At 39.5% G+C, this 17,817-nt stretch overlaps 1 protein-coding gene across 9 annotated transcripts in view; it reads left to right on the top strand.

Moving 5' to 3' along the window:
* The window catches only part of ULK2 (unc-51 like autophagy activating kinase 2), an 82,465-nt gene extending 65,480 nt beyond the window's left edge, over nt 1-16,985 (top strand). For 2 of the 9 annotated variants that reach the window (XM_072820962.1, XM_072820956.1), the window contains 8 exons: nt 6,192-6,341; nt 7,439-7,570; nt 7,844-8,055; nt 9,734-9,912; nt 10,365-10,483; nt 10,851-11,023; nt 13,646-13,781; nt 14,645-16,985. In XM_072820962.1, coding sequence (XP_072677063.1) covers nt 6,192-6,341; nt 7,439-7,570; nt 7,844-8,055; nt 9,734-9,912; nt 10,365-10,483; nt 10,851-11,023; nt 13,646-13,781; nt 14,645-14,703 — 1,160 coding nt within the window. In that variant the 3' untranslated portion in view covers nt 14,704-16,985. The remainder of the gene's footprint in view (nt 1-6,191; nt 6,342-7,438; nt 7,571-7,843; nt 8,056-9,733; nt 9,913-10,364; nt 10,484-10,850; nt 11,024-13,645; nt 13,782-14,644) is intronic. The other 7 variants (XM_072820958.1, XM_072820957.1, XM_072820961.1 and 4 more) reach the window with 7 other exon arrangements.
* Nucleotides 16,986-17,817: the final 832 nt, after the last annotated feature.

Genomic DNA, 17,817 nt, shown 5'->3' with positions numbered 1-17,817 from the left:
AAGTGTATGTTACATTTTGTAGTGTTCTACAGTTCTTGAATATTCGGTTTTTCATTCTTATTTGTATTTGCTTTCCAGTTTTGGAAATTCATACTGACACATTTTCAGGTTAACTGATTCTCTCCTCAGCTATGTCCATCTCTGGTGAGCTCAACAAATGCATTATTCATTTCTGTTTCAGTGATTTTGATTTAGAACATTTCCATTTGGTTCTTTTGTAGAGTTTCCATCTCTTTTCTTATGTTATCCACCCATTCTTACATGTTGTTTACTTTTTCCATTAGACCCTCAGCATATTAATCATACTTATTTTAAATTTCTAGTTTGACAATTCCAATCTGTGCTATACGTGGGTCTGGTTCTGATGGTTGCTCTGTCTCGTCAAACTATATTTACCTTTCAATTTGTCTTTTAATTTTTTTTTAAATAAAGCCTGACATGATATATTGGATAAAAGAAATTGAGTTAAATAGAATGAGGCTTTTTGTTTTCCTGGGTAGGAGTTTGGTTGTGCTTAGTGTTTACTATAGCAGTAAGTGTCAGACTAAACTTTTCTCCATGTTTTTGAGTTTCCCTAGATACCCCTTTTTAAATAACATCTGATCTTGAGACACCCGGATGGCTCAGCAGTTAAGCTTCTCCCTTTGGCTCAGGACGTGATCCTGGAGTCCCCGGATCAAGTCCCACATCGGGCTCCCTGCCTGGAGCCTGCTTCTCCCTTGCCTATGTCTCTGCCTCTCTCTCTGTGTCTCTCATGAATACATAAATAAAATCTTAAAAAACAAATAACATTTGATCCTTGGCCTAACTATATATTTTCTTCTGAGGGTTTTATACCTTAGTTCTTACTTTTAGATCTGTGATCTGCTTTGACTGACTTCTTATGGATGATGTGATGTAGAGGTCCAGTTTTATTCTTTAGTGTATGGATATTCAGTGGTCTTGGCACTGTTTATTGAAAAGATTATTCTTTCTTCCATCGAATTGTTTTGTCAGTCTTATAAATCTATTGACTATAAACATGTTTATTTATGGACTCCTAATTCTGTTTCATAGTAGTCTATGTTTATTATGCTGGCACCATACTACCTTGATTACTATACCTTCATAGTAACCAAGGAAATATGAGTCCTCCACCTTTGTTCTTCTTTTTCTTTCTTTCTTCTTTTTTAAGATTTTATTTATTTATTCATGAGAGACACAGAGGCAGAGTCATAGGTAGAGGGAGAAGCAGGCTCCCTGCAGGGAGACTGATGCAGGACTTGATCCCGGGATCCCAGGATCATGACCTGAGCCAAAGGCAGACACTCAACCACTGAGCGACCCAGCTGCCCCAGGTATTCTACACTGTAAAATCACCATCCACAAGAAGTCAATCAAAGCAGGCCACAGCCATTATTTATTTGGATTTTTTTCCCTGCTTTTTTCTGCCTCTCCTCTCTTCCTGGTACCCCCATCATGTATATAATACACATTATGCATAGGTATACTTAGTGGTGTCTCCTAGTTCTTTGAGGCTCTCTTTCTCTTTGTGCTTCAGATTGCACAATCTCAATAGATTTATCTTGAAGTTCGTGGATTCTTTCTTCTTCTAATTCACATCTGCTCTTCAACCTCTGTAGTGAATTTTTAATTTCAGTTACAGTTCTTTTTAGCTCACAGATTGGTATTTGGTTCTTTTTTATAATTTCTTTTTATTGATATTCTCTATTTGATGAGACATTATCATACTTAAATTTTTTTATTTGAATATAGTTGACATACAATGTTACATTAGTTTTAGATATACAATGTAGTGATTCAGTGTTATGCTGTGCTCACCACAAGTGTAGCTGCCCCATACATCGCTATTACAATATCAGTAATTCTTTATGCTGTACCTTTCATTCCCATGATTTACTCATTCCATAACTGCAAGCCTGTATATCCTACTCCTCTTCACCCATTTTGCCTTTCCCTCCACTCCTCCCCTCTGGCAACCATCAGTTTGTTCTCTGTATTTATAGGTTTGATTCTGCTTGTTTGTTTATTCCTTTGTTTTGTTTTTCAGGTTCCACATATGACTGAAATCATATGGTATTTGTCTTTTTCAGTCTGACTTATTTCACTTGGACATAATACACTCTGGATCCATCTATGTTGTCACAAATGGCAAGATCTCGTCCTTTTATATGACTAATATTCCACTGTATCAATAAGACACACACCACATCCTCTTGTGTGTCATCTGTTGATGAACACTTAGGTTGCTTCCATATCTTTGCTATCATAAATAATGCATTAAATAGAGGGGTACATATATCTTTTTGAATTAGTGTTTCCATTTTCTTTGGGCAAATACCCACTAGTGAACTTAATTGGATCATATGGCATTTATATTTTTAAATTTTTGAGGAATCTTGATACTGTTTTCCACAGTGGCTGTGCCAATTTACACTGTCACCAGCCATGCACAAGGATTCCTTTTTCTCCACATCCTCGCTAACACTTGTTATTTCTTGTCTTTTTGATTTTAGGTATTCTGACAGGTATAAGGTCTTCCTTTACTTTTTAAATTGTGGTTTCCTATAGTTACTTGAAGATGTTTAAAACAGCTGCTTTGAAGTCTATCTGCTAATTTTGACTCTCAGGAGTAGTTTCTGTTTATTTTCCATGCCATATGTGGTCACTCTTCACTGTTTATTTGCACATACCAAGTTTAAAACTAGATATTTTATATTTTATATAAATTTTAAAATATTTTATATAATATTTTTTGTAGCAGTTCTGGATTCTGATTCCTTCAGGGACTCTCACCCTTTAACTTGTTGGTTTGAGCTTGTTTATTTGTTTAGTCTTGGCTGGACTATTTCAGTGAAAACTGTCTGCCTTGTAGTGTGAAGTCTCTGGCCTCAGTCTTCAGAGGGCACAGTGTTGACCTGTGTACAGTTGCCCTGAGATGACAGTGGCTTTCACAGGACTCTCTATTTCTTTGGTCTCTCAGGCTGTCTGCCTCTGTTGGCATCACACCCAGCTGGTGACCTCTAGTACTTATCCACTGAGTGCTCTATTGTTTTTAACAATAAATTATGGAGACAGAAATTGTTCCACGGCCTTATCTGATTACATTTTGGACCTTTTGCAAAAGTAGTCTTTGGAGCCAATTTTCTTTCAGCCTTGTTCTGACTGTAGGAGGGCTCTTCTTAGCTGTTTCTTTCCCTAGTTCTCTCTGTTAAGCTTCTAGATGGTCTGTTTGTTAGTTTGTTGCACTTATGGAGCTACCAGCCTCCTCTTACTTGTGCATCACCAAAATCTTCATTGTTTTTGACAGTGCTCTTAGGCCTGAACTTTCTCATGATCTATCTCAAATTAAGTCTGTTTCCTTGGGGAAGATTTCAGTATTTTGTCTCTGCCTCCTCCACCCCCTTGGAAAATCTTGTGCACCATTACTCTAGAGCTAGGTGTAAGGACAGTGGCCCATTTCTTTTAGAGTGACTCCCCTGCCTTCTGGACTGGGTGCTGGATGAGGTGGAAGCTTCTGGTCTTCTTGGCTTGTCTCTATTGGCATGAAACCTCTGCCAGGCAAAGTGAACTGAGTGAAGATAGCAAGAGCTCTAGTATTTCATCTCTTGGCCTTGGTTCCACCCTAGAAGTAAGAGCTGGGTGGAGACAGTTCTTAATGAGTTGTGGTAGATATTCTTGAATAAATGTTTCATTTCTGCATGCTCTCACATTTTATAGGCCTTTAAATGATTGTGGGGTTTTTTTGTTTTTGTTTTGTTTTTATTTCTTTAGCGACAGAGAGAGGGAGAGAGAGAGGGAAAGAGCGTGTGCATATGCTTGCTCCACACCCAGGACAGAGCCCAACATGGGGCTCAATCTTATGAACCTGAGAATATGACCTGAACCAAAATCAAGTCAGATGCTCAACTGAGTGAGCCACCCAGGTGCCCCTAGGTGGTGGTGGTGGTTGTTGTTTTTTTTTTTTTTTTTAATAATTTTCATCAGGGCACCTGGGTGACATAGTCGATTAAGTGTCTGACTCTTGGTTTCAGCTCAGGTTGTGATTTCAGGGTTGTGAGATGAAACCCCGTGTTGGGCTCTGCACTTAGCACCAAGTCTCCTTAAGACCCTCCCTCCCTCAGCATGTATTCTACCCTCCCCTTAAAGGAATATATAATCTTAAATAATTTTCACCAGTTATGGTTGTTTCACTGAGAAGCAGGTTGTGTTGCTCCTACACTTTACACTGCCATTCTGAAAGTCTTGTTCTCCATGCTTTTCACCAGAAATCAGTCCCTAGGAATTGGGACAGTTTTTGAAAATCGCTTGTTTGAAAGACCATATTATGTCTTGTCCTCCTTTAAAATTAAATTTAAATTTATAGGGCTTGTAAGTTCTGCAGGAATATATGTTATAATTTAAGTCCAAGTTTGTATATGTGAAACTAGATTTTTCTTCTTTAACAATACCTAAGCATGAAATACATCTTTGGTCATTTTTATCCCCTTTTTCTCTTCTCTTTTCAACATGAACTTTATTATCATCATTTGAAATTACAGATTTCTCCTTCTAATCATGAAGTTTCTGTTTCTGAAAATAAAAACTATTGATAGTAGGAAAAACTTAAGACCTTAAAAAAACACTGTCATTGGCTTTTTTTTTTTTTAAGATTTTTTTTTTTTTTTTTTATTGATTCATGAGAGGCTGAGAGAGAGGCAGAGGGAGAAGCAGGCTCCCTGCAGGAGCCTGATGTGGGACTGGATCCTAGATCCCAGGATCACAACCTGAGCCAAAGGCAGATGCTCAGCCACTGAGCTACCCAGCTGCTTCCACATCATTGGCTTTTTTTTTTTTTTTTTTAAGATTTATTTATTTATTTATTCATGATAGGGAGAGAGAGAGAGAGAGAGAGAGGCAGAGACACAGGAGGAGGGAAAAGCAGGCTCCGTGCCGGGAGCCCGACATGGGACTCGATCCCGGGACTTCAGGATCGCGCCCTGGGCCAAACACAGGCGCTAAACCACTGAGCCACCCAGGGATCCCCCACATCATTGGCTTTTAAAATATATTCATGACCATCTTTAAATACATCTGTACCTACTAAAATAAAATCATAACAATACTGCATAAAGAGAATATGTCATTTTGTACATCTTATGTAACAATAGATATACTATTTAGTTAATTTCCACTTAATGTTCCCTTGCTCCCTAGAAGATTTTTATGAACTCTCTGTTCTGTTGTAAATTAGATACTTCAAATTTATTATGCTCTGTTGGACAGAGCTCCATGGACACTGATGGCAGTTTTTTCTATATCTGGTTCAGTGTATCTACTTTTTTTTTTTAAAGATTTTATTTATTTATTCATGAGAATACACAGAGAGGAGAGAGAGAGAGAGAGAGAGAGAGGCAGAGAGAAAGGCAGAGACACAGGCAGAGGGAGAAGCAGGCTCCATGCAGGGAGCCTGACGTGGAACTCGATCCTGGGTCTTCAGGATCACGCCCTGGGCTGTAGGCGGCGCTAAACCACTGAGCCACCAGGGCTGCCCTGTATCTACTTTTAAATTTGTGGTTTGTGTTGTTAATTCCTGCCTCCATTCTGTGTCCTCAGAAATGTAATGTTTTTGAGATGCCTGAGTGTGAAAAAGCTTTGAACAACTTTTATTGATTCTGCTTAGTTTGGTGGAGAGAGGCTTTTCACCTTCTGTTCCCTTCAGGCCATGCTGAGCCCATCAGGCCCCTCTGACATTGAGCCCATTCCATTCCTTCCTGACAGGTGTATGGCTGCAGTTCAAGCATATATGTACTTCGACTCAACTTTCTCTCTCTTTTAAAGCTCTTATACTGTGGAGACTCCTGATCTCCCTTCGGCTTTCCCTCACATTTTTATTCCAAGTTCTTGGTTTCCACTTTTTCGAGTGATCCTCAACAGTGTGACTGCAGCTTATGTCCTTTAGAAGTATATGGAAGCAACTGTGAATACAAAGCTTTGGTGTGAAGAAGGTTCACATCCAAGAAGAGATTACTGTGAAATACTATTAATGGAGATCTGTGTTGAATTTCTGATTTTAGGAGTAAAAAATACCTAATATAAAAAAAACAAAAACTCAGAAACCCTAATACAAAAGTGAAGGTCTCCCTATAATCCCACCCTCAAATATAAACACTATGGAAGCAATGTAACATTTTTGTAAATTTTCACTGTAGCCCCTGCAGGAGCTTGTGGTGGTGTACTGGCACCTCCTATAGGAACAGCAGCAAGTTCCAGGGCTGTCCTGTTCACTGTAGGATCTCCTCCACACAGTGCCACGGCCCCCACTTGTACCCATATGGTCCTTCGAACAAGAACAACCTCAGGTGAAGAATTGTCTTATTATCATTTTGGCTGGTGTTTGTGGAGTGGAGTGTTCTGTCAATGACCTAATGATGTGACTTAGACAAGTCCTTAACATCTGTGGACTTCAGTTCCTTTACCAATGACATTGAGATCATCATTTCCTTTACTTTATAGCATTAAAAGGTATAAATGGGGCCTTATTTGTGGGGGGAAAAAGAAACTTTATAAAAGTATTATATATTTATAATAATACATACTATTAGAGCAATGTAATATAAATGTGAGTTCTCTATGGCAAAGCAGCTATGCATGTATGGTGCTTCTTCTATTAAAGGCTTATTTTATTTATTTATTTATTTATTTATTTATATATTTTTTAAGGCTTATTTTAGTACCCGTGGTAAATTTTTTGAAACGGTAGATTGTTGTTTATCTTTGCTCTTTTAGAAACCTCAGTTTTACCTGTTTTTCTATTTTGGGTCCTAATCTTTGCACTTAATCCTACTTCCATTTGTATAGGCCAGTAGGTTGCTTTTATCATCCATGCTCTATAGATAGGTTATTAATACCCCAAATTAAGAAAGTATTTAGATTGGACTTGAAATTAGCTGCCATTGGCATCATTTTCTATGTTGTACCTTGTGTTCTTTAAATTCTCTGATGCTACCTAAGTTACCAATCAAGATGTCAGGAGATTTATAAGCAAAGGATTATAAATAGATAATGAGAGAGGAAGTAGAGCCAATAATCTTGTTCTTCATATTATTAAAAGTATTAAATAATAATAAAATACCGTTTTCAGAAAGGGTCATTTTATACCTTTAAGGAAGCCAACACTAAGATTTAATGCTCAGCGTTGCTGAGGTTTGGTGGGATCTGCGTGCCTACTCCCAGCTGCTGTAGAAAGTAGTGTGACAGTTCTTACCAAGAGCTCTGAAAATGTAACATCTGATCTGTGGTAATCCCATTCCTGTTTATAATATCACTTCAGAGTACTTATCACAAATGAATCATTCAAAAGAAGGGAAAACTTTGGATTTCATTACAGTGTTATTTGTGATATAAAAATCAGAAATAGTATAAATCCTCCAGACAATCATCACATGTATAAATTTAGTGAACGGCTATGCATCCGCTGCATTTTATGATGATGACTGTGGAGCAACAGGGAGAAATGTGTATGCTATAAACTTGTTTAAAGCTAGCCATGATGATGTCTTCGAAATACACGTATCAACAAGAAGTAAAGGTGAACTTGGAAAAATAAAACCTATTCATATGCTCCCGTGAGGGGTCAGTGACTTTACCTTTAACATTTTTCCTCAGTCCCTTGGCTAGTGGGTGGGGGGAGCTGGCGGTGCTAGTGGGCGGGGCCGGGGCTGGTCGGCGGGGTTGGCAGCTAATCGGGGGTCAAGGGTGGGGGGGCCAGTGGGAGGGGCTGGTGGCTAGTAGGAGCCGCGGACCCAGAAGCCCCAGCCTGTGCTCACTGTGGGCCCGCACCGCCTGTCTTGTCTCCTTGCAGCCGGCTCCAGCAGCTCCGGAGGCTCCGTATGCTCTGCAAGTGGCCGCGTGTGTGTGGGCTCCCCGCCGCTGGGTCCGTGCCTGGGGTCTTCCCCTCCAGGAGCAGAGGCAGCTCCCGGCCTGAGATACATGCCTCATGGTGCTTCACCCCCCAGCCTAGAGGGGCTCATCACCTTTGAGGCCCCCGAACTGCCAGAGGAAACACTGATGGAGGTAGAGAAGAGACCACTGTGGCGTGTGCCTGTAATGTGGAGACCACCAAAGGGGGTTCTAGGGATGAGGAAAGAACAAAATACTCTCAAAAGTTCTCAAGTTTTTTTTTTTTTCTTTTAACTTGTCTTTCCTATTTGAAAAACATTGCTGACAAAATTTCAGAATAGTGTTGACAGTGACAACTCATCCAGAACAAGCTTTGCTTGATAGGAAGTGACACACACAGATTTTTCATCTGAAGTTGTTTTACTACTTACAGGACTTGTAAAGCATATTCCTTGTCCTAAAACCATAACTTTTTTTTTCAATGCTTGCTTTTCTTCATTAAGATAAAGATAATGACATCCAGGCTTAAAAAATTAATACAGCATAACGCCAGATTAGTCACGCTGAGAAATAAACCTGCCAAGCAGGTGCTCACATCTGTAGACCAGCACATTCTGTCCATGGAGCCAGTTCTACGGGGAAAAACACATCATAATCAGAAGCATTCTGAACACCAGTTTAGAACAAGAGAAATTAATTTTATGACTCCAAAGACCATTAAGTTCTTGGCTTCAGGGCAGTATCCGTGGCTTGCACTGTGTCCTCCCCCCTGGTCACAGTGCTAACATAGCTTGCACTTCAAATTTAAATGGTCAGTTCTCCAGACCAATAGAGAAGTTCTCTCTCCATGCTGGACCTCTAACATTTCTCCTTTGTGTGAATGAGAATTAAGTATTTCACATAAAAGTTATAAAATGTTGCATGCAAAATTTATTAATGATTTTATTAGTAAATTTAGTAGTAATTTCAAACATGTGTAATCCAGTCCTAAAATTGGAAAAGCAGTTGTCAGAGTTTTTTCAGTGTCCATCTTTTAGACACAAAATATTTTCCAAAATACATTTTTCTGCTGTAGTGGAATATATAGTCCAGTATGCTGTCAGAGAGCAGAGGGACTTTCCAAAGTTAATTGGAAAGTTAATCTTCTTTCTCTAGGAAAATGATTCACATCCTTTTTTAATGATAAAGGGAGAATGAGAAGCTTAGTCTTACTAATGTTTCTTTCAGGAAACATTTAGAGCTAAAAACATCTCAAAACAACATTAATTTTAGAATACCCATTTTTAATGCATGCTATTATGTCTACCTCTACTCCTGTCTTTAACTAATTGAACAGTTTACAGAAATTTAGAGCTTTGGTATTAAGAATCACTGTGAACTGAAAGCCTACCAGAAATTAAAGCATCTCTGAATGCTTTAATAAGTCAGTTGAGTTAACAAAACTATCAAGAAGTATGGTTTAGTGTGCAGAATATCCTTATAATCCTGGTATTTATTTTGTCATGTTTTGTCTCACGTATGTTGACTTCATTGTTTAGGGGTTTTGTGTGTGTGTGTGTGTGTGTGTGTGTGTGTGTGTGTGTGTGTATGTGGTGAAAGCACAGTGATCTCATATCTTTGAAACAATTTTGTGGCTGCTTTCATCCATACATATGCACACACCCACATTTTGTTTCACCTCTGTTTATTTTCTTACTAGTTTTCTGAAACTTAAAACTCTTAGTCTGTTTTGCTCATCCTGATATTCATAAGTATATTGAAACACAGTAGCATTGGCCATGGTTTATATACAGAAATAAGTGTGTGCTGTTTCTTAGCTGCAAATTTCTAAGACAAATTGGCTTTGCTACAGCGGGAACACACAGACACCTTACGCCACCTGAACGTGATGTTAACGTTCACTGAATGTGTGCTGGATCTGACAGCCGTGCGGGGAGGACACCCGGAGCTGTGCACATCTGCTGTCTCCTTATACCAGATCCAGGAGAGTGTGGTTGTGGACCAGATCAGCCAACTAAGCAAAGACTGGGGGTAGGTGCCCCCTTTGCCATTCACATCCAGATTCTTCATGCTTTCTGTACATTCATGTCTGAGATGGAGGCCTTGTCACATACCAGGGATCATATTTCCCTAGAAAAGCTACAAGGGAGCTCTAAGTTATGTCACTATGCTAGATCTCACTGTGTGAGCTAAGACTTGAAGATTCTGCAACTGTAGCACTGCCCTTTCCTTGTAACTTATGCTGTTAAAGACATTTGATGATGAAGAGATGGTATTGATTTTTGAGTATACCTGTTGTATTCAAGACGCACACACATGTCCTTTTCTGTGCTGAGCCTTTTTCCTTCAGGAGTTATTTGTGCATTAAAAACATCGAGGACAATGATATTTCTTTAGAAATGCTGTTTTAATGGTGACACGATATGTAGAGATGTCTGGCATGTTGGCTCCCACAGTAACATTCTGCTGCCTTCCTGGTACAGGCGGGTGGAGCAGCTGGTGTTATACATGAAAGCGGCACAGCTATTAGCAGCCTCTCTGCATCTCGCCAAAGCCCAGATCAAGTCCGGGAAGCTGAGCCCATCCACAGCTGTGAAACAAGGTATGGCTGGAGTGTGACAGTAATGGACGCACAGGTCCTTAGGCCTCCCCTTTTCCCCATTACACTAAGAGAGTTTTTGATGAGGAATTCTGTGTTATTTAATATTCTTAAAGGGACAAAGATGCTTTTTCGTTGTTTGTTTGTTTTGTTTTGTTTCCATTTAATTGATACAGAGAACAATCAGGGTACTTTATTTTCAACTTTTTCTTAACTGGAAGGGAACACATGGAAGAATCTGATTTCTGGTCCTTTTTTTTTTTTTCAAGGATCATTTAGTGATCCTTGAAAATCAGCAGGAAAGGTGCATGTCACTGTGACATTTTTACTTTTGGAGGAAAATTAAAATTAGTTCTCAACTTCTTTTCAGTTGTCAAAAATCTGAACGAACGATATAAATTCTGCATCACCATGTGCAAGAAGCTTACAGAAAAGCTGAATCGCTTCTTCTCTGACAAACAGAGATTTATTGATGAAATCAACAGTGTGACTGCAGAGAAACTCATCTATAATTGTGCTGTAGAAATGGTAACCCTTTCTAAGGTTGAATATTATGTAAGAGTATCTTTTGAGTTGAATACCCACTTGACATTTTCCTTTTATTTTATTTTTTTTAAGATTTACTTATTTGAGAGAGCTAGTGAAGGAGGGGCAGAGAGAGAGGGAGAGAGAGCCTCAAGCAGACTCTGTGCTTAGCACAAAGCCCAACACAGGGCTAGATCTCATGACCCTGAAATCAGGACCTGAGCTGTAACCAAGAGTAAGAGTCTTAACCAACCATTTCCCAGGCACCCCTTGCCATTATTCTTTTCAAAAGACTTTATGCCCTTAACCACTCCCAAGTCCCACACATTGTGACGACCTCTTACGAAAAGAGTAATTAGATGTAATTAACACAAGTAACACATGAAGTGACATTAACATTGGCTACCACATTTGGTGACATTTTATTTTACCTCTTAAAAATTGCTAACATCAGGCACAGTCTAATCTTTTTATACTTTGCATCTAAAAACCTTGGCTGGATCTGCATTTTCTACTCTTTAAGAAATTTTGGCATAATAAAACATTAGAAAAAATACTACTCTGTTAACCAATTCATGTGCCCAGACTCTACTTACTGACTTATGTATAGGTACAAAGTAAACTTTACTTTTCCAATTGTGTGGTTATTCTATTAAATGATTTGTTTCTGTCTCATGGCAGGAAAACTGCTTTGAAGTAGAAATAAAATTAGGGACTGTTAAAGAAGTGGTTAAGTGGGGGGAAAATTATTGAACAGTCTTATTTTTTGCCACATTAACGTTACAAATTCACCCCCCCCCAATTTGTCCACTTTGAGTTGTACTATTATATTACCCTTGCCCTCATTATGAAAGCCATTATCAAAAAAGTCAGAGGAAAATAACTTTGGAATATAAACTGTTGATAAGAATAATAGACATTATTTTGCTCTAAACTATTGCTATAAATAACATACATTCTATCACTCTATACTGAATTAAGACTTGATATGATAAATTATTTTTAGAAGTTTGTGCCAGGAAAAATGTCCTCTCCTAAGGAGTTATGGTGCTCCTTTCTCTTCTGATAATAAGAGCAGTACAACTTGAATAAGTTCCTCCTTTTGTCCAGGCTACATAGCAAGCTCGTCGATATTAGCACTATGTCTAGTTGGTTATTTCTTCTTCCTTTTTAGTTTCTGCACCCATTTTATTTGTTTTATCATAAGAGGCATTAATGTATTGTTTGGAAGAAACAAAAGATATTGACAAGTACATTAGGATTCTGGGTTACTGACAGTCCTGGCATTTAATGATTAAGGAAATTGTTAAAAAACAAAATTCAACCAAGTAAAATTGAAGATCTAATTGGCTTTGTTAAACGATTCATGAATCAGGCAGCATCCCATCTAGCAAGCAGAGGGGAGCTCTGCTGAGCTAAACAAAACAGGATTTTATAGACAGAGAGGGGTATAAAAAAGAAGAAAGGGATTTACCAGCCAGGAATGCATGTTTAAGGCAAAGTTGCTCTCCTGGGGGTGGAGGGGGATTGGTGGTGGAAGGGATCTATTGACCAGGAAATGCCTTGTTGATGGTTGAAAGTTACATTCCCGAGGCACTGAAATTGCAGTTAGATTGGGTATTAAGTCTTGGTTTACTGACTTGCTCTAAGTAATGCTATTTGGGGCCTAATTTCAGAACACTGTTGGGAAAACTCAAATACAATGTGTGAGTACTACTACTGTGCCCGCTTTCCAGAAAGCCCCTCCCCACCTTTCCCATCACCTGGCTAACCCCTGCTCCTTCTGTAGGACTCAACCTAAACATCACTTCCTGGAGGCTTTCCCTAATCTTTTCTTCCTTCCATGTTGGATTAGACACACCCAAGCATATATTCTGTACCATTTTGGGGCTTCCTCCTATAAGACCATGTGTCCCTTGGAATTAGAATGCCATGTTTTTCAGGCCTGTATGTCCCTTTAGACTGTGACCACTCCTTCAGTGTGTGGTGTCTGGCACCGGATAAGGTGCTCCGCACATATATCTGAGTGAATGAATGACTACACCAGAAAATCATTTGGTTAAAAGAAGCTAATAAATGACTTTTAACACCATTTAATTATCTTATTATAACAAAATCTACTTGAATGAAATGTCAGGTTGCCCTAGAGTGAAAGTATGTTTAAAATAATTTTTTTAAGTGTAGTCATAGAAGAGCCAGTTTAGAAGTAAAAATTTTATGAGTCCTGAATCTGAGTCCGAGACTTGTTTGAATGTAGAATAACTCTTTCATCAAGAAGGTCCTGTTTTATATTGCTCACCTTTGAATTTTAGAGTTCAGTAGATTATATCATTTTGTCAAAATGTATTAATTTTACTGGCAGCCCGGGTGGCTCAGCGGTTTAGCGCCACCTTCAGCCCAGATTGTGGTCCTGGAGACCCGGGATCGAGTCCCACATCAGGCTCACTGCATGGAATGGAGCCTGCTTCTCCCTCTGCCTGTGTCTCTGCCTCTCTCTGCATCTCTCATGAATAGATAAATAAAATCTTTTTAAAAAGTGTTAATTTTAGATAGATTCCATTAAAAGCTGCATTGCCCAAATGGATTTGTATTTTCTTGGAGAAGTTGAGAATCTTCTCGTTTCTGTCGACTTGGCTTCAGGTTCAGTCTGCAGCCCTGGATGAGATGTTTCAGCAGACTGAAGATATTGTTTATCGTTATCACAAGGCAGCCCTTCTTTTGGAAGGCCTCACTAAGATTCTCCAGGACCCTGCAGATATTGAAAATGTACATAAATGTAAGTTAACTTAGAAACCAGTGTGTTTACTGATGACAACTGAGTTGACTCCTGCAGGTGCAGCAGGAAGAGCTTGGAGTTTGGCATCATACTGTCTGGGTTTGAATCTTGGCTTTGGGCAAATCACTTACCCTTTCTGTGGTCTGTTTCTTCTTCTAGATGATGAGAGAATTGAAGATTGGAGATGATGCTTGTGACGTACTGATGGCTTTTGATTTTTACACAGCATTACTGTGTTGGCAGATGTGTGTTTGTGTATGGAGAGCACTTTGTTTTTATTTTATTGTTTTTTTTATTTATTTTTATTTTTTTTTTGTTTTTATTGTTAAAAAGTAATAAATGCAACTATTTTAAGCCTCATGAGCTTCTTAGTGACTAAAGAATTTTATGAAGACTCTGTGATCTGTGAAGACTGTGATAGATCTGGAATATACAGCAGAGGGGAGATTGATAGACTGCCAGGATGATGATACCATTTGTCAAAAGAATACTGGTTTTTTATGAGGAGGTGGTGGACCCTCTGGAGTATATGTGATTGCACCACATTTTGAAGAGCCACAAGGGAATGGCAATTCTAAAATTAATTACAGCTGTGAGCAAGTGAGCTTTTAAACCTGAATATCCTTTATTGTACATGCAAATCTAAGTTTTGCCACTGGGCGTCACTGAGCTAGAAGTTACATCTAACAATTATTAGGCAGAAAAGAAAAAATATTCAGAATGGTTAACTTTGGGCCAAAGAAAGTATAGAGACAAGGATACACATGGAGAATTAATGGTGGGGCTTATTTTTCTTCATTAGTTCTTCTTTCCTTGGTTTTGACAATATAAATGATTTTTGTTCTGAATTCTTTTATTTCTAGATAAAACTAGTATTGAAAGAAGATTGTCAGCACTCTGCTGTAGCACCGCGACGCTGTGAGCCGCAGCAGGCTTGTCCCGCGGACCATTGCTGGGCCTGGGGAGAGAAGTTTGGGATCGAAACTTGGGTTCTGTCTCCCCACCCCCAGGAAACCCTAGTTCCTCACCTGGTGACTACCAAAGAACAAGCAGGACTTCAAACAGGAAAAACAATCCAAAAACTACATACTTGTAGGAAATCTGCCTTATTGGAGACGTCACCCCTTCCCTTTTCTCTGTAGAAGCAGGAGCAAGAGTATTCCACTTGGCTCTCAGTTTGAACTCCGTAAATAAATGTACCTTAGAAACAGTATCACCAGTGCAGTTATTCTTAAGGATAATTAAGAATGAAACAAAGTGAGTGGCTCTGTAATCAGTTTACCAGAGCAGTGTGTGAAATTCCACACAGTTGCTGAGGTATAAAAGTAAAATCTACATCTCACCCAGGCAGTTTGCTATTTGGGGTAGGTTTGTCTAAATCTGAGCACGCATCCTTAAACAGCTCAGGAAGATCTAGCGTGAGAACAAGCTGAAAGAAAGCTCTTGGAAGAAATTGTGAAATCTTCTATTTGATCTAATATGGACACATGTTAATCTTCCAAAATCTTTCATATTGCACTAATTTATTAAAACAACTGTGTATTGGATTTTGCAATTTACAACTAACTGAGGCACAATGGACTTGTTTAAAATATTTTACTTGATTATATTATATACACACACCCTTTCCAGAATTCACATATAATCTCTAGTGGACTTTTAAATGGTAAAAACTTGTGTTCGTGTGAACCTTTGCATTTTTTTAACCTATCCATCTACACATACAGATTTTCTCAGTGGTATTTTTGAGTTGCTGGTTGTTTGCTTTTGGTTGCATTTTTTATTGTGCATGCAGAATGTGCATTGATGCCTGTGATCTCTAGGTTTACTAAAGGCTAGGTTTACTTGGGCAGTATTAGAAGAAATACCAATCAGGATACCCTCAAGAATTTTTGTAGGGCCAAAACAAAGTTGGTGACCTAAAGGCTCGTTGGTGATGTAGAGTTTTGACATGAAGTTAGTGAAAAATGAGGTTTGTCTTCTCTTAGGAAAATGGGCAGCTCTCCCCAGCCTAATGTGTATTTTTCATGTTAATCCTGACAGTTCACCAAATAGCTAGTCATGGAGAATGCGGGCAGTTAACACCTCTCCAGAAATGGCTCCTGCATTGTGTATCGTTTGATTTTTTTTTTTTTTTTTTTTTTTTACTCACCTGCTTGAATACTTGAATAAACCATTCTCCAGTTTTAACCCTTTTACTTTTATCCTTTTAGATAATATCATCCAAACTCCTGACAAATTGCACAGAAGCTCTTTGGCATTAATCTAATTTTAGTGTACTGATAAAGACGAAAACATGGTTTTTCCTTTACTTGGACAAAGTAATGTAATTTTTACCTTATTTATCTGTATGAAATTCCAGCAGTTAATTTGAACATTTATTTATATGATGTTTGTATTTTTAGGTCTTTAATACAGTGTTTCTACCTCTCATTTGTAACTGCATGCATTACTCTCGAAACTAGGTAAAACTCACGGAATTGTTGTGTACTAGCCTTTTTATTCCTGTGTGTACAGATGTATATTAAGGTAAAATAAAACTGACAAAGTGTTTCTAGGGTAAAGCTGGGTCCATATTACATGGCTCTTCAGGCCAGGTCCTTCCTCAGTGAGTTTGGAGGCTTGGTCATTAATATCCTTTGTCCTGCCCCCAGATTTCAGATGCTCAGCCTGTCATGCAGGCTACCACTCGTGTAGACTACATGATGAGGGTTCTGGCCCCTCCCTGCAGGGGTTATAAACATCGTTAGTAGGAATACTGTTTTGTATCACTTTTTCAGGTGTCCCAGGCAATTTCATTTATGTTCTCACAGTTCTCACCCACGTTATCTCCTCCAGGGGGGCTGGGTTCAGTCTGGCCCCTCCGCCTCCCAACCTGTTTTTTTGTTTTGTTTTGTTTTGTTTTGTTTTGTTTTAAAACACAGGGTGAAACAGGTTCACAGAGAGCAAGTGATTGGTCTGAAGTCAGGTAACTAGGGAGGTAGTTAAGCCATGCTTTGTGACTTCCAAGTTCATTCTTCGTCCTCTTGTATAAAATAAAGGTCAGTCTCGTGGTAGATGCTGTGTGTGAAACCGTGATGTCCGAACAGCAGAGAACAGACTGTAAACTCATGAATAATGGTTCTGATTCTACTTCCATTATCAAGGCCAATTGTTTTCAGAGATTTTGCCTTGACTATAGCAATAATAAACGCTTTACATTTCCATGAGTAGTTTTTAATTTCCTATCATCGATTTAACAAGACAAACGCGGTCCAGTCCACACACTCATGGGGTGCCGCCTGCATCCAAGCCATAACGTGGAAAGTTAGTGAGCACAGGGATGCAAGGAGAGGAGTACTCTGTGGATCTGCTCCCCAGCTATTCCCATGGTAAGGATTTTTCCTCGCAGCACCTGGTCCCTGACCTCATGGTGCCCACAGTTCATACTCCCTTCTCCCCACCAGAGGACCCAGCAGTGGTGGCAGTCCGCTTGCCTGTGCTGGAGTCCTGGAGAGGAGCTTATTGTCAGGGCTGGGTTGTTCTCGGTCTCCATGGGCCGACAAGAAGCTGAGTGGAACAGAGGACCTGAGACCACTGACTCAGACACCCAGGGAATCCTTGAGGCAATGGAAGCGATTGCAGGAGAACTTTGCACATGTTGTCTCTAAAGTGGTCTTAAATTCCTTCCGGAATAAAGCAGGGATGTGTTGCTATAGGAGGATTGCCTGCTGGTGTACAGGACAGTGAGGAGCCACTGCCCAGAGAACGTGATATCCCTCCACAGAGAGGTGTGTCTCAGGAGCCTCCATGCCTGTCTCTACACAGCCCTGAGACGATTTACTTCTGGGGCCTGGACCCTTGAATCTTCAGCCATGGAAGCCCTTGGGACCTCCTCACACCCCTTCCTTCTTAAAGCCCTTGTGAGAGTACTTCCCTGGGAGAGCTTCGAGGTGGTCTGTCCCTCACCTGGATCAGAGGGAGCCACGTCAGGAGCGATCCACCTGGAAAAGCATTGCACCCCAGGAGACTGATGGGCAGCCCCGAAAGTCTCAGC

The sequence above is a fragment of the Canis lupus genome, chromosome 3, assembly GCF_048164855.1.
Source record: "Canis lupus baileyi chromosome 3, mCanLup2.hap1, whole genome shotgun sequence".
Lineage (NCBI taxonomy): Eukaryota > Metazoa > Chordata > Mammalia > Carnivora > Canidae > Canis > Canis lupus.
Note: the sequence above shows the minus strand (reverse complement) of the source record. Positions and strands in the feature narration are given on the sequence as shown.